General features: G+C 32.6%; 1 protein-coding gene across 4 annotated transcripts in view; it reads right to left on the bottom strand.

Moving 5' to 3' along the window:
• Window positions 1-1,864: 1,864 nt before the first annotated feature.
• Window positions 1,865-17,949, bottom strand: part of Stxbp5 (syntaxin binding protein 5) — a 168,418-nt gene continuing 152,333 nt past the window's right edge. For 3 of the 4 annotated variants that reach the window (XM_076858164.2, XM_076858163.2, XM_076858162.2), the window contains 3 exons: window positions 16,383-16,494; window positions 6,842-7,062; window positions 1,865-5,270 (listed from right to left, as the gene is read on the bottom strand). In XM_076858164.2, coding sequence (XP_076714279.1) covers window positions 5,229-5,270; window positions 6,842-7,062; window positions 16,383-16,494 — 375 coding nt within the window. In that variant the 3' untranslated portion in view covers window positions 1,865-5,228. Of the gene's footprint in view, window positions 5,271-6,841; window positions 7,063-16,382; window positions 16,495-17,949 lie in introns of those variants that run through there. The other variant, XM_076858165.1, reaches the window with a different exon arrangement.

Genomic DNA, 17,949 nt, shown 5'->3' on the forward strand with positions numbered 1-17,949 from the left:
CTTGCCCTTGATGTGGACAATGTTAGAAACTAAATCTTGCTCTCTCTTATATTGTCTTTTGGCAATGCATTTACAATGAACCCATAGTATAACTTAGAAAGCAAAAGGTTTTCTGCTTCTAACTACCATGTTGAGCAGAGATCACACCTAAAGTATCACAGTACTGTTTATTTACAAAAAAATAAATGAAAGAAATTAAAACATGATATCTTCTTTGCATTGCTTTCCACTGATATATTGAGTCCGTTTCAACTCCTTCATTGTTTTCAGTTGAACAACACAAAATAGCAAAAGTATTTTAAAAAACAAATTAAAATAGATATAATTCCATTGCCATTAATGTACCTCCCTTTTTAAATGCCTCAAACGACCTACAATAAAGTAATACTGATGTATTTACACATACTATAAAATTTCAAATTAAACTATAAGCCTCATTGCAAAGTACTGGCAAAACAGACATTCATGTGTTTTTTTTTTCCTTCATGTAAAGAGAAAAATAAAAAGAGCACTTACAAGTAGTCATGTATTCAATTTATAAATGAATTATGACTAATAAAATTTAAGACTGTATTAATGACTAAAGGAAGCAATGTCAGAACCCTAATAATTGGGAAGTTATGAAAATCATTTAATTTAGCTGAGGAAGGTTAGTTAGTTTTCTTTTGGTTTTGGTTGTAACAACCATTTTCTGTCCACAGAACCTTTGGAATTTCTGAGGCAGCAGTAAGATCATTAAATCATTAATATTCACAGGAAAAATAATTCCTATAGCACTTTACAAGAAATTGATCAGAATAATGAGAAGAGCAATTAACAAAAACTGTAAACATATCTTCACATTCATTTTTAAATGAAAAAAAAAAAACCAAAAAACAAAAAACAACCACTTTTTGTGGGCATAAACTTCAATCAAAGAGAACCACCCTAAGAGGAAAAAGCAAAGAAAAGAAAAGAAAAAAAGAACATTTAAGATATAGCAGTTAAAAAGCCTAGGAATATTGATCAAGTATCAAACTGATAAGGAATAAATTCTATAAACTACAAAATAAAAACCCTCATTGACAAAAATACATAAACTCTGTTTTCATTTTTTGGAAATTTATTTTTAAAAAAGGTAGAAGAAAATACCTGGAAAACTATTTTAAATATATATATATATATATCTATAGTTATATTTTAAAACAATAGGTAAAGTAGGCATCCAACAGCAAGCTGTAGCTATTGAGAAAAACCTTGAAATTACTGTTGTGGGCATTTTCCCCCAAAATAAAAATAACATTTGAAAATGCTCAATAGATTTTTTGTTTTGTATTTTTAACTATACCAATAATATCTTTCCTGACATGTGAAGACTTTAAATGATGTATGATTTTTAAAATTAATTGTATCTCGATATGAGATATCAATATTTCTTATTATAAGCGTAAAACATAACTTTTTGTATGGATAATATACATACTTTTTAAGTACTTTGACTTAAAACTTAACAAGTTCACCGTTTTTAAAATTAAAGAGTACATTTATAAAAATTTCATTTTAAAACCAAAAGTATATTCTCTAGCAGTATGTATAAATATAACATGTTACTGTATGATTGTAAAACAAATCTGAAAGTGTTGGAATCATTTAAGACCAAGAACACTGAAACAAATAGGAAATAATTTTACTTCTTTTTATCTTTAACTATATAAAACCCTATTAAATAAGGTTTTAAATCTGATCAGTTTGTTTAAGGTAAAGCTAGCAGCATATTCATGATTTTGGTATTTTTTAACACAATGTATCACTTGATTTAAACTGAGAAATGGATTAAATGATAATAAAAGTTTTCCTTACCTAAAAAAGTGCAGAAAAATTCAAGTTTAAAGTTCAGTGCTCTTTATTTTGCAGAAACAAATAAACAAAATCTCCAAAGTTAAAATGTAAAATAAATCTTTGCCACAAAAAATTTACCTTTGGATATAGCTTTTCCATCGTCACATGATAAATGCCTCAAGCAAAACATATATGGAATATAAAACTCAAGGAAAAACTCTAGAATATACAACTCAAGTTAAAACTCTGAACTCTGTGGTGTCTTCCACATATTCCTTTCCTCAGCTGTTTCTGCAGTATCACCTGTAACCTAAAAGTATATAACACTTTCAGACTTGTTTAAGACACATATCTCTACATGAAACAACTTCAGAAGAACCTACAAGAAGTTGTAAGTAAAATAAATGTTTCTTTCTTTAAAGTATTACGCTGAATTAAATTGCAACATATTTACACACAATAACAGACAAACAGCAGCATTGTTTCACATCCATAAAAAATAAAAAAAATAAGAAGTTAGTAATTAGCTTATTTGAATTTATAATACGTTTTTGGAAACACTTCATATGATTGAAATGCAAACCAAAGGTGTTAATGCAAAATTCCAATTTGTTAAGAGTATAAGATTTTAAATAACTTTCTAAGCAATGTATACGGATTTTAGGATTTTAGTTTTGCAAAGTGAAACAAACTGGGTATGTGGCACATAAAGGGGAAACCACTTTCTACTGACAAAGGCTAATTGATGAATACTTCAATGATTTTAGTGCAACAATATGCAACAAAAAACACTGACATGGATAAAGCACACAAAAATCTTTAATCTTTCTGATATTTTCTATTTTGACCTCCTTTCTTTTATTTTCTTCTTTTCTTTTTCTTTCTTTTTTCCTTTTTGGTTAGTTTTCCTGAAATCCTGGCTTGCTGGTGACTACTACTTTTTGCATTAAAAAAATATCTCTCAAATTACAATAAATTCCCTGGGTTAGTTATTAATACAGACTCTTATCTACAGACTGAATCAAGTGTTAACTCAGAAGTTTATTTCCTATGCTAAAAAAGTAGTTTAAGCTTTTTAATGCTAAGTGAGTCTCTAGTTTGTTGCACATGATTTGTAGATTAATTTTAAAATAAAATAAAAAACTCAAAACACTGATTTAAGATTTTCTTATAAAATCCATCTCAGGTTAGTCTATCTACTTTTCTAATTTGGAAACAATTACAAGTTTGGTTCATTTTATATACAAGAAAAATGACAGTAAAAATAAAGTTGATATGAAAATAACAAAAAATAACACAGCAAATAAAATAAATAAAGCTAACATGACCTTCCAAATGGATGGATAATCAATCAATATATTAATTTACTTAATGCTTCTTAACTTTCTTAAATCTATTACTGCTGATTTTACTGATGGCATTCACCACCAAACTATACCTATAAAAATAATCTAATATTTCCTGTGACATATCATGGAACAATGGATCTACTATTGGATAATATACAAATAAGTAATTTGTAAACTGCTCAATGCTCAAACACAGCTGATACGAACTAAACAGGAGGACGTTATTCATCAGCACTTTCTACAAATCCAAAAACTTTTGAAAATGACTGTATTTTAAAAATATTTCTTTTGACTTGGTTTATCATCTGTATCACACATCACATATATTTAGGTCCTACCCAATAATATTTAAAGTAAACTTTGATGTAAACTTTTACATCCTGCAGTGCACATTATAAAATGTAAACAAAAGTTTTCTTAGTGAAAAGAGTAAGGAAGAATATATGCATAACAGAGTGCATGAAAAAGATGTTCTACATATAGCTTTAATGATCATATGGAATAGAAAAACAATCATGTTTGCAGTCAATTTGTGCTCAGATAATTTCTTAATGAAAAATAAAATTACTTAAAATAATTTTTATAGAAGACAATATTAAAATTTCATTAACATTAATTTTAATACTTCTATTTTGATCTTCCTTTGCTGCTTTAACAATAATCAATTATCATCTCAGATTAGCCTGTATTATTAGATTGCTTGCTTCCAGATCTATGGAGTGATTACTTTCCTGTCTGTAATGCTATTCTATAAACCATTCATTCATTGTCCACAGCTATCTTAATTTGCACTATATTCCATTACAGAAATAATTTTGTTACCAAAGTGTAAGTATTTTCCTTTTCTTTGGCTTTTTAAAACCTTGAAAGGATATGTACAGATTTTTTATTATATTTATACAGCAAATATTTTGTAGGTCATCAGACTAGACTCTTATATAGATACTTATTGACAACAGATGCTTATAGTTTTCCATGCGATAGCATGTGCACTAAGATTTAATTGGCTCATCACCTGAGTGTATTGGAACTGTTAGCAAATAAAGGGCATTTTAAAAGGGGAGCTGAGCATTTTACTGAAATAATGAAACTTTTTTTTTTAAAGCAATTTTAATTAAATAATGCAAAGGTACATTTGGTTAAACATTTTATAAAAATTCAAGCAAAATTAAAAACTTAGCCAATTTCAACTTTTCTACAAATTTAACCAGTAACTACTTTGGTCAGATCCACCTTTAGCTGAATTAATGAGAACGAGGACAAAGGACATTGAAGTATTCTCCTCCCCACAATGGAGGTTTTTCTCACTTTCCACACTGCATAGCCACTACATGGAAACTCCCAGAATGATGAGCAATTCAGTCATGCTCTACACTTTTCTTTTCAATGAAAAGTGATGTATCACCTTGTTTTGCTTTTGACAAAATATGAACTAAACACAAATATATAATAACAAGAATCCAAGAGTAGCCCATACACAAGTCAACTATGTGTATGATTTTATTATTTAAAGCCCACCATTCAGCTTAGTCTAAAGAAAGGGAAAGAGTTTCTTTCTTTTTCACTAATGATACTGATGACCAGTCAATTTAAGGGAGGGAAAGTCCAATACAACTGTTTATAATCCAATCCGATGACACAAACTACTTCAGCTTCAGAACTTTGAACTTATTGCCTCTCCCCAGAACAGGTCAAACACTGATGGCAGACACAACAGCATGAAATCTTTTGGCATATAAAAGTTTAGTACAGGAATGATCCAAGGAATAGTCCCTGCCATGTCTCCTCAGCTTCCCCTTTTGTTTCTTCATCTGTCACACGTGACCTGGTTAGTATCCAAATTGTCAACTCACAGCCTGCACACATCATATATTCCATTTTGAGTGTGTGTGTGAACGTCCCTCAGTTAATGCCAATTGACTGAGGTAAAACAGTGCATGATTGTGCTAGAAAGTATTCAGCGATGAACATCCGTTGAACGTTAACTTTCTTAAATCAGTGAAATAAAAAAGGAAATTTTTTTCCTTCTGGTTGAAGTTGGACTTAATTGGATTCTGGGTGTCAGAACTGGTACCACTTTTTATCTTTGTATTTCAACATCATCTAAAGAGGAAGAAAGTGGGGGAGAGAGAAACATTTTTAAAATGCCAGAACAATGGTATTTATAACTGGTTTCTATATTTTTCAAAAACATTATGTTATTCTGAAACATTCTCTAGTGTTACTATATTGCTTACTTCAAATCATTTTATTGAAAGTGTTAAGAACTGTTCTATTTAGAGGAAAACAGTGACTACAACCATTAAGAATTAGCTGGGAAGGTCCTCAAATTTCTTAAGAGGGGTGACCCTAATTTGGTGACTAAGCTAATAAAACTACAAATTACTTTTCTTCTCACTTAATAAATGAAGAACCTGAGGCTTCTAGGGGCTACTCATGTCAACATAATGGTGAACCTGGGACTTGAGTTCAGGCTGTCTGATTCAAGAAGCCATGACTGTAACCACCTCAATGTACTATCTTCCTTAGACTCTTAATATGACTGAAGAACATCTAGCAGGAGGAAAAAGCTATGAATTTGAGCTTTTTGCTAACTATTTAGAGTGTGGATATATTATGAAATTGTCAAAAATGCTATGTGCCTTAGGGATCATTCAGTTAGATGGTAGAGCTCTGACAACAAAAATCTAGTCCTGGATTGAAGGCTACTAACCTACATTTGTGGTGCATGTGGGCACATGTACAAGTACTCCCACAAAGGACCTCTCAATCTGTTTGAGGTCCTGAACAAGTATTTCCCAGGTCATGTTACCTCTATCATGCATTCTAGATTTCAGCTCTCTTGAGCAAAGAGGAGATGACTTTTGGTTGAAACATTTAAGGGAGAGTTATTATTAAAGATTTAGGTGCTCAAGTAAAAAAAATAATTTTGATATGGCTCCTTCAGACAACAAACTCAATTTGTAGGGACAATCTAAGAATTAAATATGGGGAAGTACCCCATGTCAAAGCATGGAACGGCAGAAGTGCAAAAGTGAAAAAAAAATGTGTATTTTACATAAAGTCTTATTTTAAGTTCAGTTTTTAAGGAGTACTATGTTAGTCCACAAAAACATGTTTATCAGAGGTCATTTTGAGATCCCTACTTTTTAGCATCTGTTTCTGAGCTCTACCATGACTTAAAAGTACTTCAAAATGAGTTCAATGCAAAATGAATCTGGTTACCCTTCCATATTCATTGGTTTCAAGATAAACTTAGTATTGTTTATTTGCATCAAAATGTTATCCATTTTAATTATTTAGATTTACCAGGCAGAATCAATGAGGCGAATTATTGCCTTCTCTAGGACAAGGTGAGAGTATACTCTGAGGTATTAAGGAAAATTAACATTGTTATGCATTTGCTAAGAAATAGTTGCAAAGATGTTGACAGTGTTTATAGATCCTGAAGGTGAGCAGATCTTCCAAATTTATAAACTTCAGTAAGAAATCAAAGGTTACTGAGACATATTCTTGTAAAGGTTCCCTCTGGTGGCAAAAATCAGGGATTTGTGCTTGTACAAAGGATATAAGCAAATTCATGTATACAGAAATACACAGCTATATAAATATAATAATGTTCATACTTGCTTTGTCTAGGGTTTTTTGTTGAAATATATGTTGGACAGACATACCTCATGAGCATGTTTAGAAAATGAATCTGCACTTGATAACATAGCTGCTGTTCTTTCTTCTAAGTCACCAAGTTTCTGCCCTCTTTCATCCAGTGCCAACCTGGCTCGTGCCAATTCACCAACAACTCCAGAGGCTGCCCCTTTCACACCTTCAATGCCACCAGGGCCAGGGATATGCTGTGCAAGACTCCGTGAAGCCTTTCCTGAGGATGACTCTCCAACTAAAAGGATTTGATAAATGAAAGAGTTAATTCAAAAGCTGAAGATTTCTATTAATATAAAATCCTACTACAAATTTTCATTTGAATGACAATATAACTGGAATATTTATATATATAACTATCATTAATGTTTTTCTTTTATTATAATGTATTAAATCAGTTCTAGATACTTCTTCCAAACATGCAAAATACTAGGCACATTAATAAATACCCATATTGATATATTAGTTCATACAGCATGACTTGTGCAAAAAAAGGGTGGTAATTATCTGTTGAAACGAGTAGTAAGCATACTGACACCAATTTATACAATCAAATATTATTCTTAAGAGTTCAGAAAATTAGAGATTATTAACTTAAAGATTTTACATTCAAATATATAGATTTAAATATACAGATTTGATTTAGTTTTACCCCATAATTCCTAAAGACTATATTTAGTCTCAGAAGAAAAATGAATTTAATCAGTATTCTATTTTAGTCTCCAAAATTTGTAGATATCATACATTTGTTATCACCATTTACTCTGTCTTTACAAAACAGATCAAGTTTTTCCTTCAAAGGATCATTGTTTCTCTTCCCTTCAGAATTCAGACCCTGATTATCTAATACCTATTAAAGTTTTAAATTCTTACAAGAGTTATTCCAGATTCATTCCCTCTTCTTTCAGTTTACCTTTAAAGGTTAACAATTCAGTGGTTTTTAGTTTATTCACAAGGCTGTACAACCATCACTTCTATCTAATTTCAGAGCCTTTCATCACTCCCAAAGAAGCCCCCACACCTGTTAGTAGTCACTTTGCACTCTTCTTCCAGTCCTTGTCAATTACTAATATAGTCTTGTCTCTATACATTTGCCTATTCTGAACATTTCATGTGATGGATTCATACAGTATGTAACCTTTCATGGCTAGTTTATTTCACCGAGAATAACATTAAGGTTCATCTATGTTGTAGCATATAACAGTACTTTTTTCCCTTTATGTATGAAGAACATAATATTGTATGTATACATCCATTAATTAATAGACATTTGGGCTGTTTCCACTTTTTGGTTATTATGAATAATGCTATCATGAACATTTACAGAAACTTTTGTGTGAATATGTTTTTAATTCTCTTGGGTATGTGCCCAGAAGTAGAAATGTTGGGTCATATTGTAACTTGATGTTTTAACCTTTGAGGGAATTGTAAAACAATTTTCTGAAGAACATGGACCATTTCTCATACCTATCTACAACGTACAAGCATTTCATGTTCTCCATATCCTTGCTAACATTTGTACGTATGTCTTTGAGAGCCAACCTTGTAAATGTGAAGTGATATTTCATCGTGGTTTGATTTGGATTTCTCAAATAACAAATGATATTGGGCATCTTTTCCTCTGCTAATTGATAAGTTGTACATTTTTTTGGGAGAAATATCTATTCAATATTTTCCCCATTTTGAAATTGGGCTATTTGTCTTTTTATTATTGAGTTGTAAGTTTTCTTTATATATTCTGGATACTAGATCTTATCAGATAGCAGATATACTACTTGCAAATATTTAACTTTCTTTGGACTATCTTTTCACTGTTTTCTTGATATATTGTTTTGAAGCACTGTTTAAAATCTTGACAAATTCTAATTTATCTACTTTATTCTTTGGTTGCTTGTGATTTAGGTGTCATATCTGAGAAACCACTGCCTAATCAAAGATCACAAAAATTTTTACCTATGTTTCCTTCTGAGGGTTTTGTATTTTAGCTTAGACTGAGGTCTTTTACCCTTTTTGAATTTATTTTTTATATGCTGTGAAATTGGGTCCAACTTCATTTATTTATTTATTTTTGTATGTGGATATCCATTTGTTCCAATATCATTTGTTGAAAAGTTCTTTTTGCCATTGAATTTTCTTGGCATTCCTGTAGAGAAGTCCATTCTTTCACCACTGAATTTTCTTGACATCCTTGCAGAAAACCAATTGACTATAAATATTACAGGTTTACTTCTGGACTCTCAATTCTAGTCCACGATCTATATATCTATCTTTTAATATTTATTTTTTTTAGTTTTCGGTGGACACACATCTTTATTTTATTTTTATGTGGTGCTGAGGATCGAGCCCAGCGCCCCACGCATGCCAGGCGAGCACGCTACCACTTGAGTCACATCCCCAGCCCATATATATCTATCTTTATGCCAGTATCCCTCTATATTGATGACTAAATCTTTGTGGTAAATTTTGAAATCAGAATGTGTAAATCCTCTTGGTATGTGCCCAGAAGTAGAACTGTTGGGTCATATTGTAATTTGATGTTTTAACCTTTGAGGTTTTCTCTGCCATACTCTTCTACCATGTTGCTCTGCCTCACCTTAGTCTTCTTTTTTGGGGGATATTAGTTTTTGTATGGCTATCTGTATTCCTTGCATTTAAAAAAAAATTTTTAGTTATACATGGGCACAATATCTTTATTTTGTTTATTTATTTTTATGTGGTGCTGAGGATTGAACCCAGGGTCTCACACACGAGAGGTGTTTGCTCTACCACTGAGCCACAATCCCAGCCCCTGTATTCCTTGCATTTTAATGAGTCTTAGGAATATCTTGCTTTATGCAAAAACTCAGTGTGATTTGAATGGGTATTGTTAAGTGTATAGATCAATTTGGGCAGTACTGATATCTTAATAGTCTTAAGTCTTCCAATCCATGAACATTAGATGCTGATTCATTTATTTATGTCTAACTTTCTTTATATTTCGAAGTTTTCAGTGTACATGTCTTTTACTCCTTTTGTTAAATTATTTTCAAGGGGTTTATATTGCAAACAGAATTGTTTTCTTAATTTCTTTGATTATCTGTTGCTAGCATATAGAAATGCAGTTGTTTTATACTGATCTTATATCTTTTAATCTTGCTGAACTTTTTTGATGGCTGTAATTATTTTGGTGGATTTCTTAGGATCTTCTTCACGCAAGACTCTATTTGCAAATAAAGAGTTTTACTTTTTCCAATATGCATGCCTTCCACACTTCATTTTCTTGCCTAATTGTCCTTAATGTGGTGAATTACTGATTGATCTTTTTAAAAGGACAAATCAACTTTGAATTCTTGTGCTTGATATATTATCCTCATTGGTTAATGTTGGATTTGTTATATTAATATGAAATTTTGAATTTTATATATACATTCAAAGGTGACAGTTGCCTTTATTTGTTCCTTTCTCAGAGTGTTTAGGTTTTTACTAGATGGGTCGTGTTAAAATGAGTTGATAAGCGCACATTCTTTTTTGATCTTTTTGAAAAAGACAGTGTGGAAGTAGGTTTTTTTCCCCTAAATATTTGATAAAATTTACTAATGGAGCCCAGTTTGTACCCAGAGTTTACTTGTGGAAGTCTGAAATGACAGTTTCAATATCAAATAAGTATATTGCTATTTTTTTTTGTCCATCTTGTTTTTTTTTTTTTAGGAATTTATTTACTTCACCAAATATATAAAAAATTTTTAAATAAAATTATGTTTCATTTCCTCATTTTAAATTTTTACTTAAAATATTTTTAATGCATTGTAGTTATTTATGATAGTGGAGTTCATTTTGAAATATTCATAAATGCATATAATATAATTTGCTCCGATTCACTCCCCAGTACTTTTCGTTTATTTTCCCTTCTCTACCCCTGATCCTCCTTCCTCTACTCTACTATACTGTTCTTCCCTCTATTTATTATTTCTTTTAATCGGTGCATTATAGTTATATATAAAAGTGGAGTTCACTATGATATATTCATATATGCACATAGTATAATTTGGTCAATTTCGTTTGAAAATGGTAATAATAACTTCAGTGATAGCTGTTTTCTCCATCCCTACAGTGATCACTGTTGCCTTTCTTTATTCTTGCTTGGTTTCACCAAAAGAATCAACATTTTTAGCTTTTGTTATAGACTAAATGGTGTGTGCCTCCAAAGCGCCTATGTTGATATTTAATCGCCAATGTGATGCTGGGCATGGGGCTTTTCAGAGGTAATTAGGTTATGAGAGTGGAGGTCTCATGAATGGGATTAGGGCCTTATAAGGGCCAGAGAGCTAACTTGCCTCTTTTCTCCCATGTGAGGATACTGAAAGAAGATGGCTATCTGAAAACCACCAAGAGGACTCTATTTTAGTCAGCCTTTTCATTGCTGTGATCAAAAGAAGCGACAAGAACAATTTTAGAGGAGGAAAAGTTTATTTGGTGCTCATGTTGTCAGAGGTCTCAGTCCTTAGAAAGCCAACTCCATTTCTTGGGGACTAAGGTGAGGCAGAACAACCTGGTAGAAGAGTATGGCAGAGAAAAGTAGGTCAGGATGTTGCACCCAGGAAGCAAAGAGAGCGAGCTCCCATCACCAGGAACAAAATGTATACTCCAAGGGCATGCAACCCCCATGACCTACCTCTTCCAGCCATATCCTATTTGCCTACAGTTACCACCCAGCTGATCCCCATTAGAGAATTAAACAACTGATTAGGTCAAACCTTTCCTAACCCTGTTATTTCACCTTTAAACTTTCTTGCAATATCTCACAAATGGCCTTTTAGGGATACCTAATATCTAAACCATAACTGACTCTCACCAAGAACTTGACTCTACTGGAAACCTGCTCTTAGATTTCTAACCTTCAGGACTATGAGAAATAAATTTCTATTGTTTATAAGCCATCCAGTCTATAATATTTTGTTATAGCATCCCAAACTAAGACTGCTTTGGTACATATATATTTTTGCTGTGTATTTATTTACCATTTCATTGATAACCTTAATCTTTTTTACTTTATCTTTCTATTTTTCTAACTTTTTGAGATGGATGCTCAGTTTAATCACTTTAATGTTTTCTTTTTCTAATACTTAGTAATATACTTAGGGTTACGAATTTTACTCGTAAGTGCCACTTTGTATAAATACCAAATGCAAAATGGTTTTTGTCTGCCTGTTAAATCAGTCAATGGGTATACTGATTTATTGGGAAATTGTCTTTTCTAATAGTCATCTCAATATTTGTTTTTCTTGACTTTAAAGAGAAAATATTAGTTGTATTCAAATAATGTTTTAATGTCTAGTTTTTGTGACATTAATAGACTTATACCAAGCTGACTCTTCATTTGCACTGATGCTTTTCCATCTTTTAAAATTTCAACCTTTGTATCCTTAGGTTTTAAAGGTGTTTTTTTACATGCAATGAACATTTCTTTCATTTTAAAATTTTTCCTTGTCTTTTAAATGAAACATTTATTTTACCTATATTTCCTACCATTATTTTCATTTAAATTAAATCTGTCATCATTTATGTGCTTTGTACTTATCCCACTTGTTTTGTGTTCTTTCTTTTCTTGCTTTCTTTTGGAACAACTGTGATTTTTCCTACTGTTCATCTGGAAGTTATAGGCCATTATTCTAGATTTTAGAAGTTACTCTAGAAATTATAACTAGTAATTATACTTATATTCTTATACATCAATTTTCCCCAAATCATTATTTTCTACACCTATGACATTCCAATGAGAATAATTTTCTTTTTATCTCAAGCACACCTTTTAGAATTCCCTTGCATGTGGTGGCAAGTCTTACTTCTTGTTCATTTGCCTAAAAATGTCTCGTTCTTGAAGGCTATTTTCTTTGTGTATAGAATCACAGATTAAATATTATCTTCTATCAACATATAAAAGAGAACCTTATTATCTGTTAAGTCATGTATCAGTCTGTAACATGTTAAAAGACACATCATTTTTCTCTACCCAGTTTAAAGATTTTTTTTAATGTTTAATGTATTATAAGTCTATCTAGTTGATGAGTTTATAAAAAACAACTGAAATTCATTAGACCTCTTAAATTTGTGCATCAGCATCATTTATCAATTAAAAAAAATTTAGACATGTCTTTACATATTGATTCTTCATATTTTATATTTCCTCTTGAGGTTTAAATATGTATTAGATTTACTCACTGCAAGTTCTATTTTGGGGGGCTCTCCTCTATACTCTACATGTTTTTGTTTCTTTGTGACACATTTTGGATGGTTTCTTCTTTAAGTTATGAATTCTCTCTTCATAAGTTGTCTAATTTGCAACTTATGCCTATTCAGTGACCACCATTTTGTTTTTTTCATCTTTAGTTCCAGTACTTCATTTTAGTTTTTTTTCCCTATCTATGGAATTTTTATTTATCATCATGAACATGATATAAGTTGACCAACCCTAATCCAACTGTCCAGAATCCAAAACTTTTTGGGAGCTAACATGATGCTCAAAAAATTTCAGATTTTGTAGCATTCCAAATTTTCAGATTGAAACTGGTAAAAGTCTATGCAAACATTCAAAGACTTCAAAAATTCTAAGGACTGAAACACTTCTGCTACCAAGCATTTCGGTTAAGGGATATTCAACATGCATGAATAATTACTGCATAGTTTGTGTCTGCAAATTTCAGTATTTTAAGTGCTACAATCCTAATTCTGCTTTTTCTGTTTTACTTTTCAATGTTCCTGGTTATCTATGACTATATGACTATATACTTAAAAACCTATATTTAAAGATTTAGAATATGTTACCTCTTTCAAAGAAACTCATCCCACCTTCCTCACCCATTTGCTAGGTTCTGAGGAGTCCAGCAGTCTGGGAAAATCTTAATGAACACTTAAAGTTTTCCAAGTCACTCAAATAATTTGAAGCTGTGCTGAAGTTTGTGTAGACAAAGGCTAGTTTGTTCCCAATTCACCCTTACTCTTAAATTGTAGCCCTTTGGGATCCTTGCAAAGAGGAAGAGTTATTTCAGGGTTCCTGTCCTTGCCAGGCCTGGGAGACTATCCTGCAAGCCCTAACACAGTTACATATCTCAGCTTCTTACTTCAAATAAGCCAGGTATTCCCGGATAGGTTCAGCACTCTGGATTCTCATGCTTTCTCATGGATACTATACTTCCTGCTAGAATTTGGAAAAGTTTGAAGAAGTGGGCTAGAGAAAGTCTATAATGCTGGAAGTGGAGCTTAATGGATGATATTGGTGGGGCCTAGGTAGAACAGAATGCTGACAGAAATGCATAGAGTAAAGGCTGTACTGATGAGGTGTGTGATAGAAATGAGGATACTCTTGGGAATTGGATTAGAGGCCACTTGTGTTATATTTTGGCAAATTTTTTTTTCCCTACATTTTGTCCATGCCTTGAGACTAGTGAGGCTGAGTTTAAAGGCGACAGACTATTTAATCTGGTAGAGAAAATTTCAAGGCAACACAGCATTCAGTCAGTGCCATAGATAATGCTGGCTGCTTTTAGCCAAATTTACATTACAATTGGGAGAACAGGGCACAACAAAAAACATTAAAAAATTTGCAGTTTGGCCAGAATATATGTTTAAATTTAAGGTCAAGAAGGGTGAGGGTATTGAAGATTAGAAACTTTAAAAAGAAGCCAAGTACTGTGCATTGAGACAAAAGGAAAGATGCCTTGAAGGAAATTCAGGAACAAGCAAGACCCTACTCACTGTAGGTTCAAAGGATTTTGTTTGAGAAAATAGCTCTGAGGGCATAAGATTTTCTAGCATAAGACCACTTAGTGAATTTTTTTGCCTGTGTTCAGCTGTCTAGAAACTCAGAGACCAATGTAGACTTGGTCCATATAGGCCTGGATTCTGCTCCAGTTGCGGGCATACCCTGGCACTGTCCACTGATGCTTGTTTTGCAGACATGCAGAATCCAAGAGTTATGGAGTCATGGAGGTTTCTACTGAGATTAAAAAAAGAAAAAAAAAAAAAAAACAACAACCAAACAAACAAACAAAAAAACAAACCCACAAAAACAAACCCACACAAACAAACAAAAAACTAAACCAAACTAAACCCTGGGCAATCAGGCAGTGTGTGTGGCAGTTATAAGTTTCTGAAAGCATACCTTGACAGGGCAATGAGTGAATCTGTGAGAGAAGCTGAAGCTGCAATGGAGATCCAAAGAAGTGACAGAAGCTAGGAATGGTGGAATACCCAATGAGGGAAGTTACAGGCAAGTAGAGCCAGCAAAAGAGAAAGGCTTTCTGGCTACAGCCAGCAAGGCTATAGGAGCAGGGCTGCCCAAGCATTTTAAGAGCTCACATTATGCCACCATGGTATGCCAGACATGGAGCTATGCTTTGCATGCTGGATTTTCGTCTTGCTTTGGTCCCATTCCTACTATTTTTCTATTCTTTCCTTTTGAAATGGGACTGTTTGCCTTGTGTCATTGCATCTTGGAAATATGTAACTTTCTTTTTGATTTATACAGGGGCTCATAGCTAAGAATTTCCCTTGAGTCTTAGAGGAGACTTTGGACTTAGACTTTTGAGCAATGCAGAATAGTTGATAATTTGGGAACTGAATGCATTTTGCATTGTGAGGTAGATATAAGTCTTTGGAAGTCAGAGGTTGGCTGTTATATTCTGGATCTTAAGTGTCCCCCAAGGGCTCCTGTGTTAAAAGTTTGGTTCCAGCTCATGCCACGGTTAGGAGCTGGTAGAACCTTCAGGAGGTAGATCACAGTGAAGGGAAGTTGGATTACTGGAGATGTGCCTTTGAAGGGGAAATTGGGATCCTGGCCCCTCTCTCTCTCTGGTTAGCTGCTGTATGCAGTGAGGAGCTCTGCAATATCACACACTCTCTACCATGATGTTCTTTTTTTTTTTTTTTTTTTTTTTTTTTAAAGAGAGAGTGAGAGAGGGAGAGAGAGAGAGAATTTTTAATATTTATTTTTTAGTTCTCGGTGGACACAACATCTTTGTTTGTATGTGGTGCTGAGGATCGAACCCGGGCCGCACGCATGCCAGGCGAGCGCGCTACCACTTGAGCCACATCCCCATCCCCTCTACCATGATGTTCTTAACCTTACCACAGGCTCCAAATAACCGACTATAGACTGAAACCTCTGAAACTGTGATCTTTTATAAAAGAAATCTTTCCTCCTTTTAAGTTGCTTTTCTCAGGTATTTTGCATGGACATGAAAATCTGACTGACACAGTTTCGAACTAAAGGCAATCACAGAAATAAAATAATGATGAACACATTTAGTGTAAATAAATACTCTTTAAATTATTCATGTAATTTGTGAATACTTCTTTTTAGCCACTTGAAACTATTCTGATTTTGGTTCCCTGAGAAACATATTTTCTTGATTTGGGACATAAAATAAATAAATAATTTTATTTATTCTTTTAAAATGTGAATATATTATTCTGACAAAGAGGGAAAGAGTGAACATAATTTTACACATGTAAAAAAATTACATGACTTGAATGTTTCTGTACTATGAAGATATATCATCCAAATTAAATAAATCAACTTACATAGTTCTTCTCTATCAAGGGACTGTGCACCACCTCCAAACAAGCCTTTAAAGAATCCCCTGTTTGGTGCTTCAGGTGTTTCTACAGGAGTGAAGAGTTCACCCAACATCTCCTTTAAAATCAAAACAAATGTAATTGTTAAAACTTCAGAGAAACTAAACTGTATTAAAAGCATCACTGTAAACTCTCCAATGTAACTTTAGAACATTAACTTTTGAGATTCACAAACAATTAAGCAGAATATTTCGAACAATCAAAGTACATACTGAATTATTCAACAGTAAGTTTCTAAGATTCAATTTACTAAGACTAACTTGCTATTTGCTCCTTTTACTGGATTACCTTTTTTGCCCTTCAGGCAAAGATGATATTTCTGCTTATATTGAATGGAGATTTTAATCTTCAAGACAAAATTTTCATGTAATTCTTATCGAGATTGAGAATTATAATTTGGCTTTCTTACATTAGAAAGAATTATACTTTCTACTAGCAGGTCAAGAATTTCAGTGTAATTAATAACAAAATATAAAATTAGAATTACAACCTTGAGCTGAGTTAGAAAATCAGTAACTTTTATATATCAGTTTCCTTTTTCATGAACAAATACAGGAAAATAATTATGCTAATATACAACTGGAATTTTATACAATTCTGATAGGGACATGAGAAGGGTTCCTTTTCCATTGTCAGATTTTCCTGAAATTACTGTCAATATTCTTCAGGGAACATTAATGGTAAAAGCCAGTTTAGAGAAAGGAAAGACTGCTGACATGCTACTGATTTTGCTGAGAATACATGATGAAGGAAGAAGAGCTTCTATTAGAAATGAATGGTACAACATTATTTACAAGGCAGCTATAAAAGTAAATTAAAAATATATTGAGTTTTGGGATTGTATTTTTCTCTATTAAAAAGAAGCAGTTACTATATAAAGGCCAAGTACACTATGGCTCCAGGTAGGAGTTTTGCTGTACTCTAGTATTACATTATAGTTGGGGTAAAAGTATGAATTTTCATGGTTACTTCCTTAGGGCTAGGCTAAAATAGGATGTACAAAAGTTTTACTTTCAGACATATTCATGTTAATGTTGTCTCTCAAGCCAGATGGCAAATAGGAAGAGATAATTGTTAATACTACATGGCACAAGTTTCATTTATATAGTTAAGTGGACTTAAGGCCTTCCATTTTAATCTTGTTTCCTTTGGAACTGAACAGACATTTCACAGAAGAAGAAATACAGTCAAAAAATATATGAAAAAAAGGTCACCATGTGTAACAATTAGAGAAATGCAAATTAAAACCACACTGAGATTCAATCTTACTCTAGTCAGGATGGAAATTATAAAAAACACAAGTAAGAATAAATGTCGATGAGGATGTGGGGAAAAAGGTACCCTCATACATTGCTGGTGGGACTGCAAATTGGTGCAACCACCCTGGGAAGCAGTATGGAGATCCCTCAGAAAACTTGGAATGAAACTACTGTCTGACCCAATAATTGACCCAATTATTCCACGCCTCAGTATATACCCAAGGGACTTAAAATTAGCATACTAATTTGACACA

This window comes from Callospermophilus lateralis, chromosome 6 (genome assembly GCF_048772815.1).
Source record: "Callospermophilus lateralis isolate mCalLat2 chromosome 6, mCalLat2.hap1, whole genome shotgun sequence".
NCBI classification, from domain to species: domain Eukaryota; kingdom Metazoa; phylum Chordata; class Mammalia; order Rodentia; family Sciuridae; genus Callospermophilus; species Callospermophilus lateralis.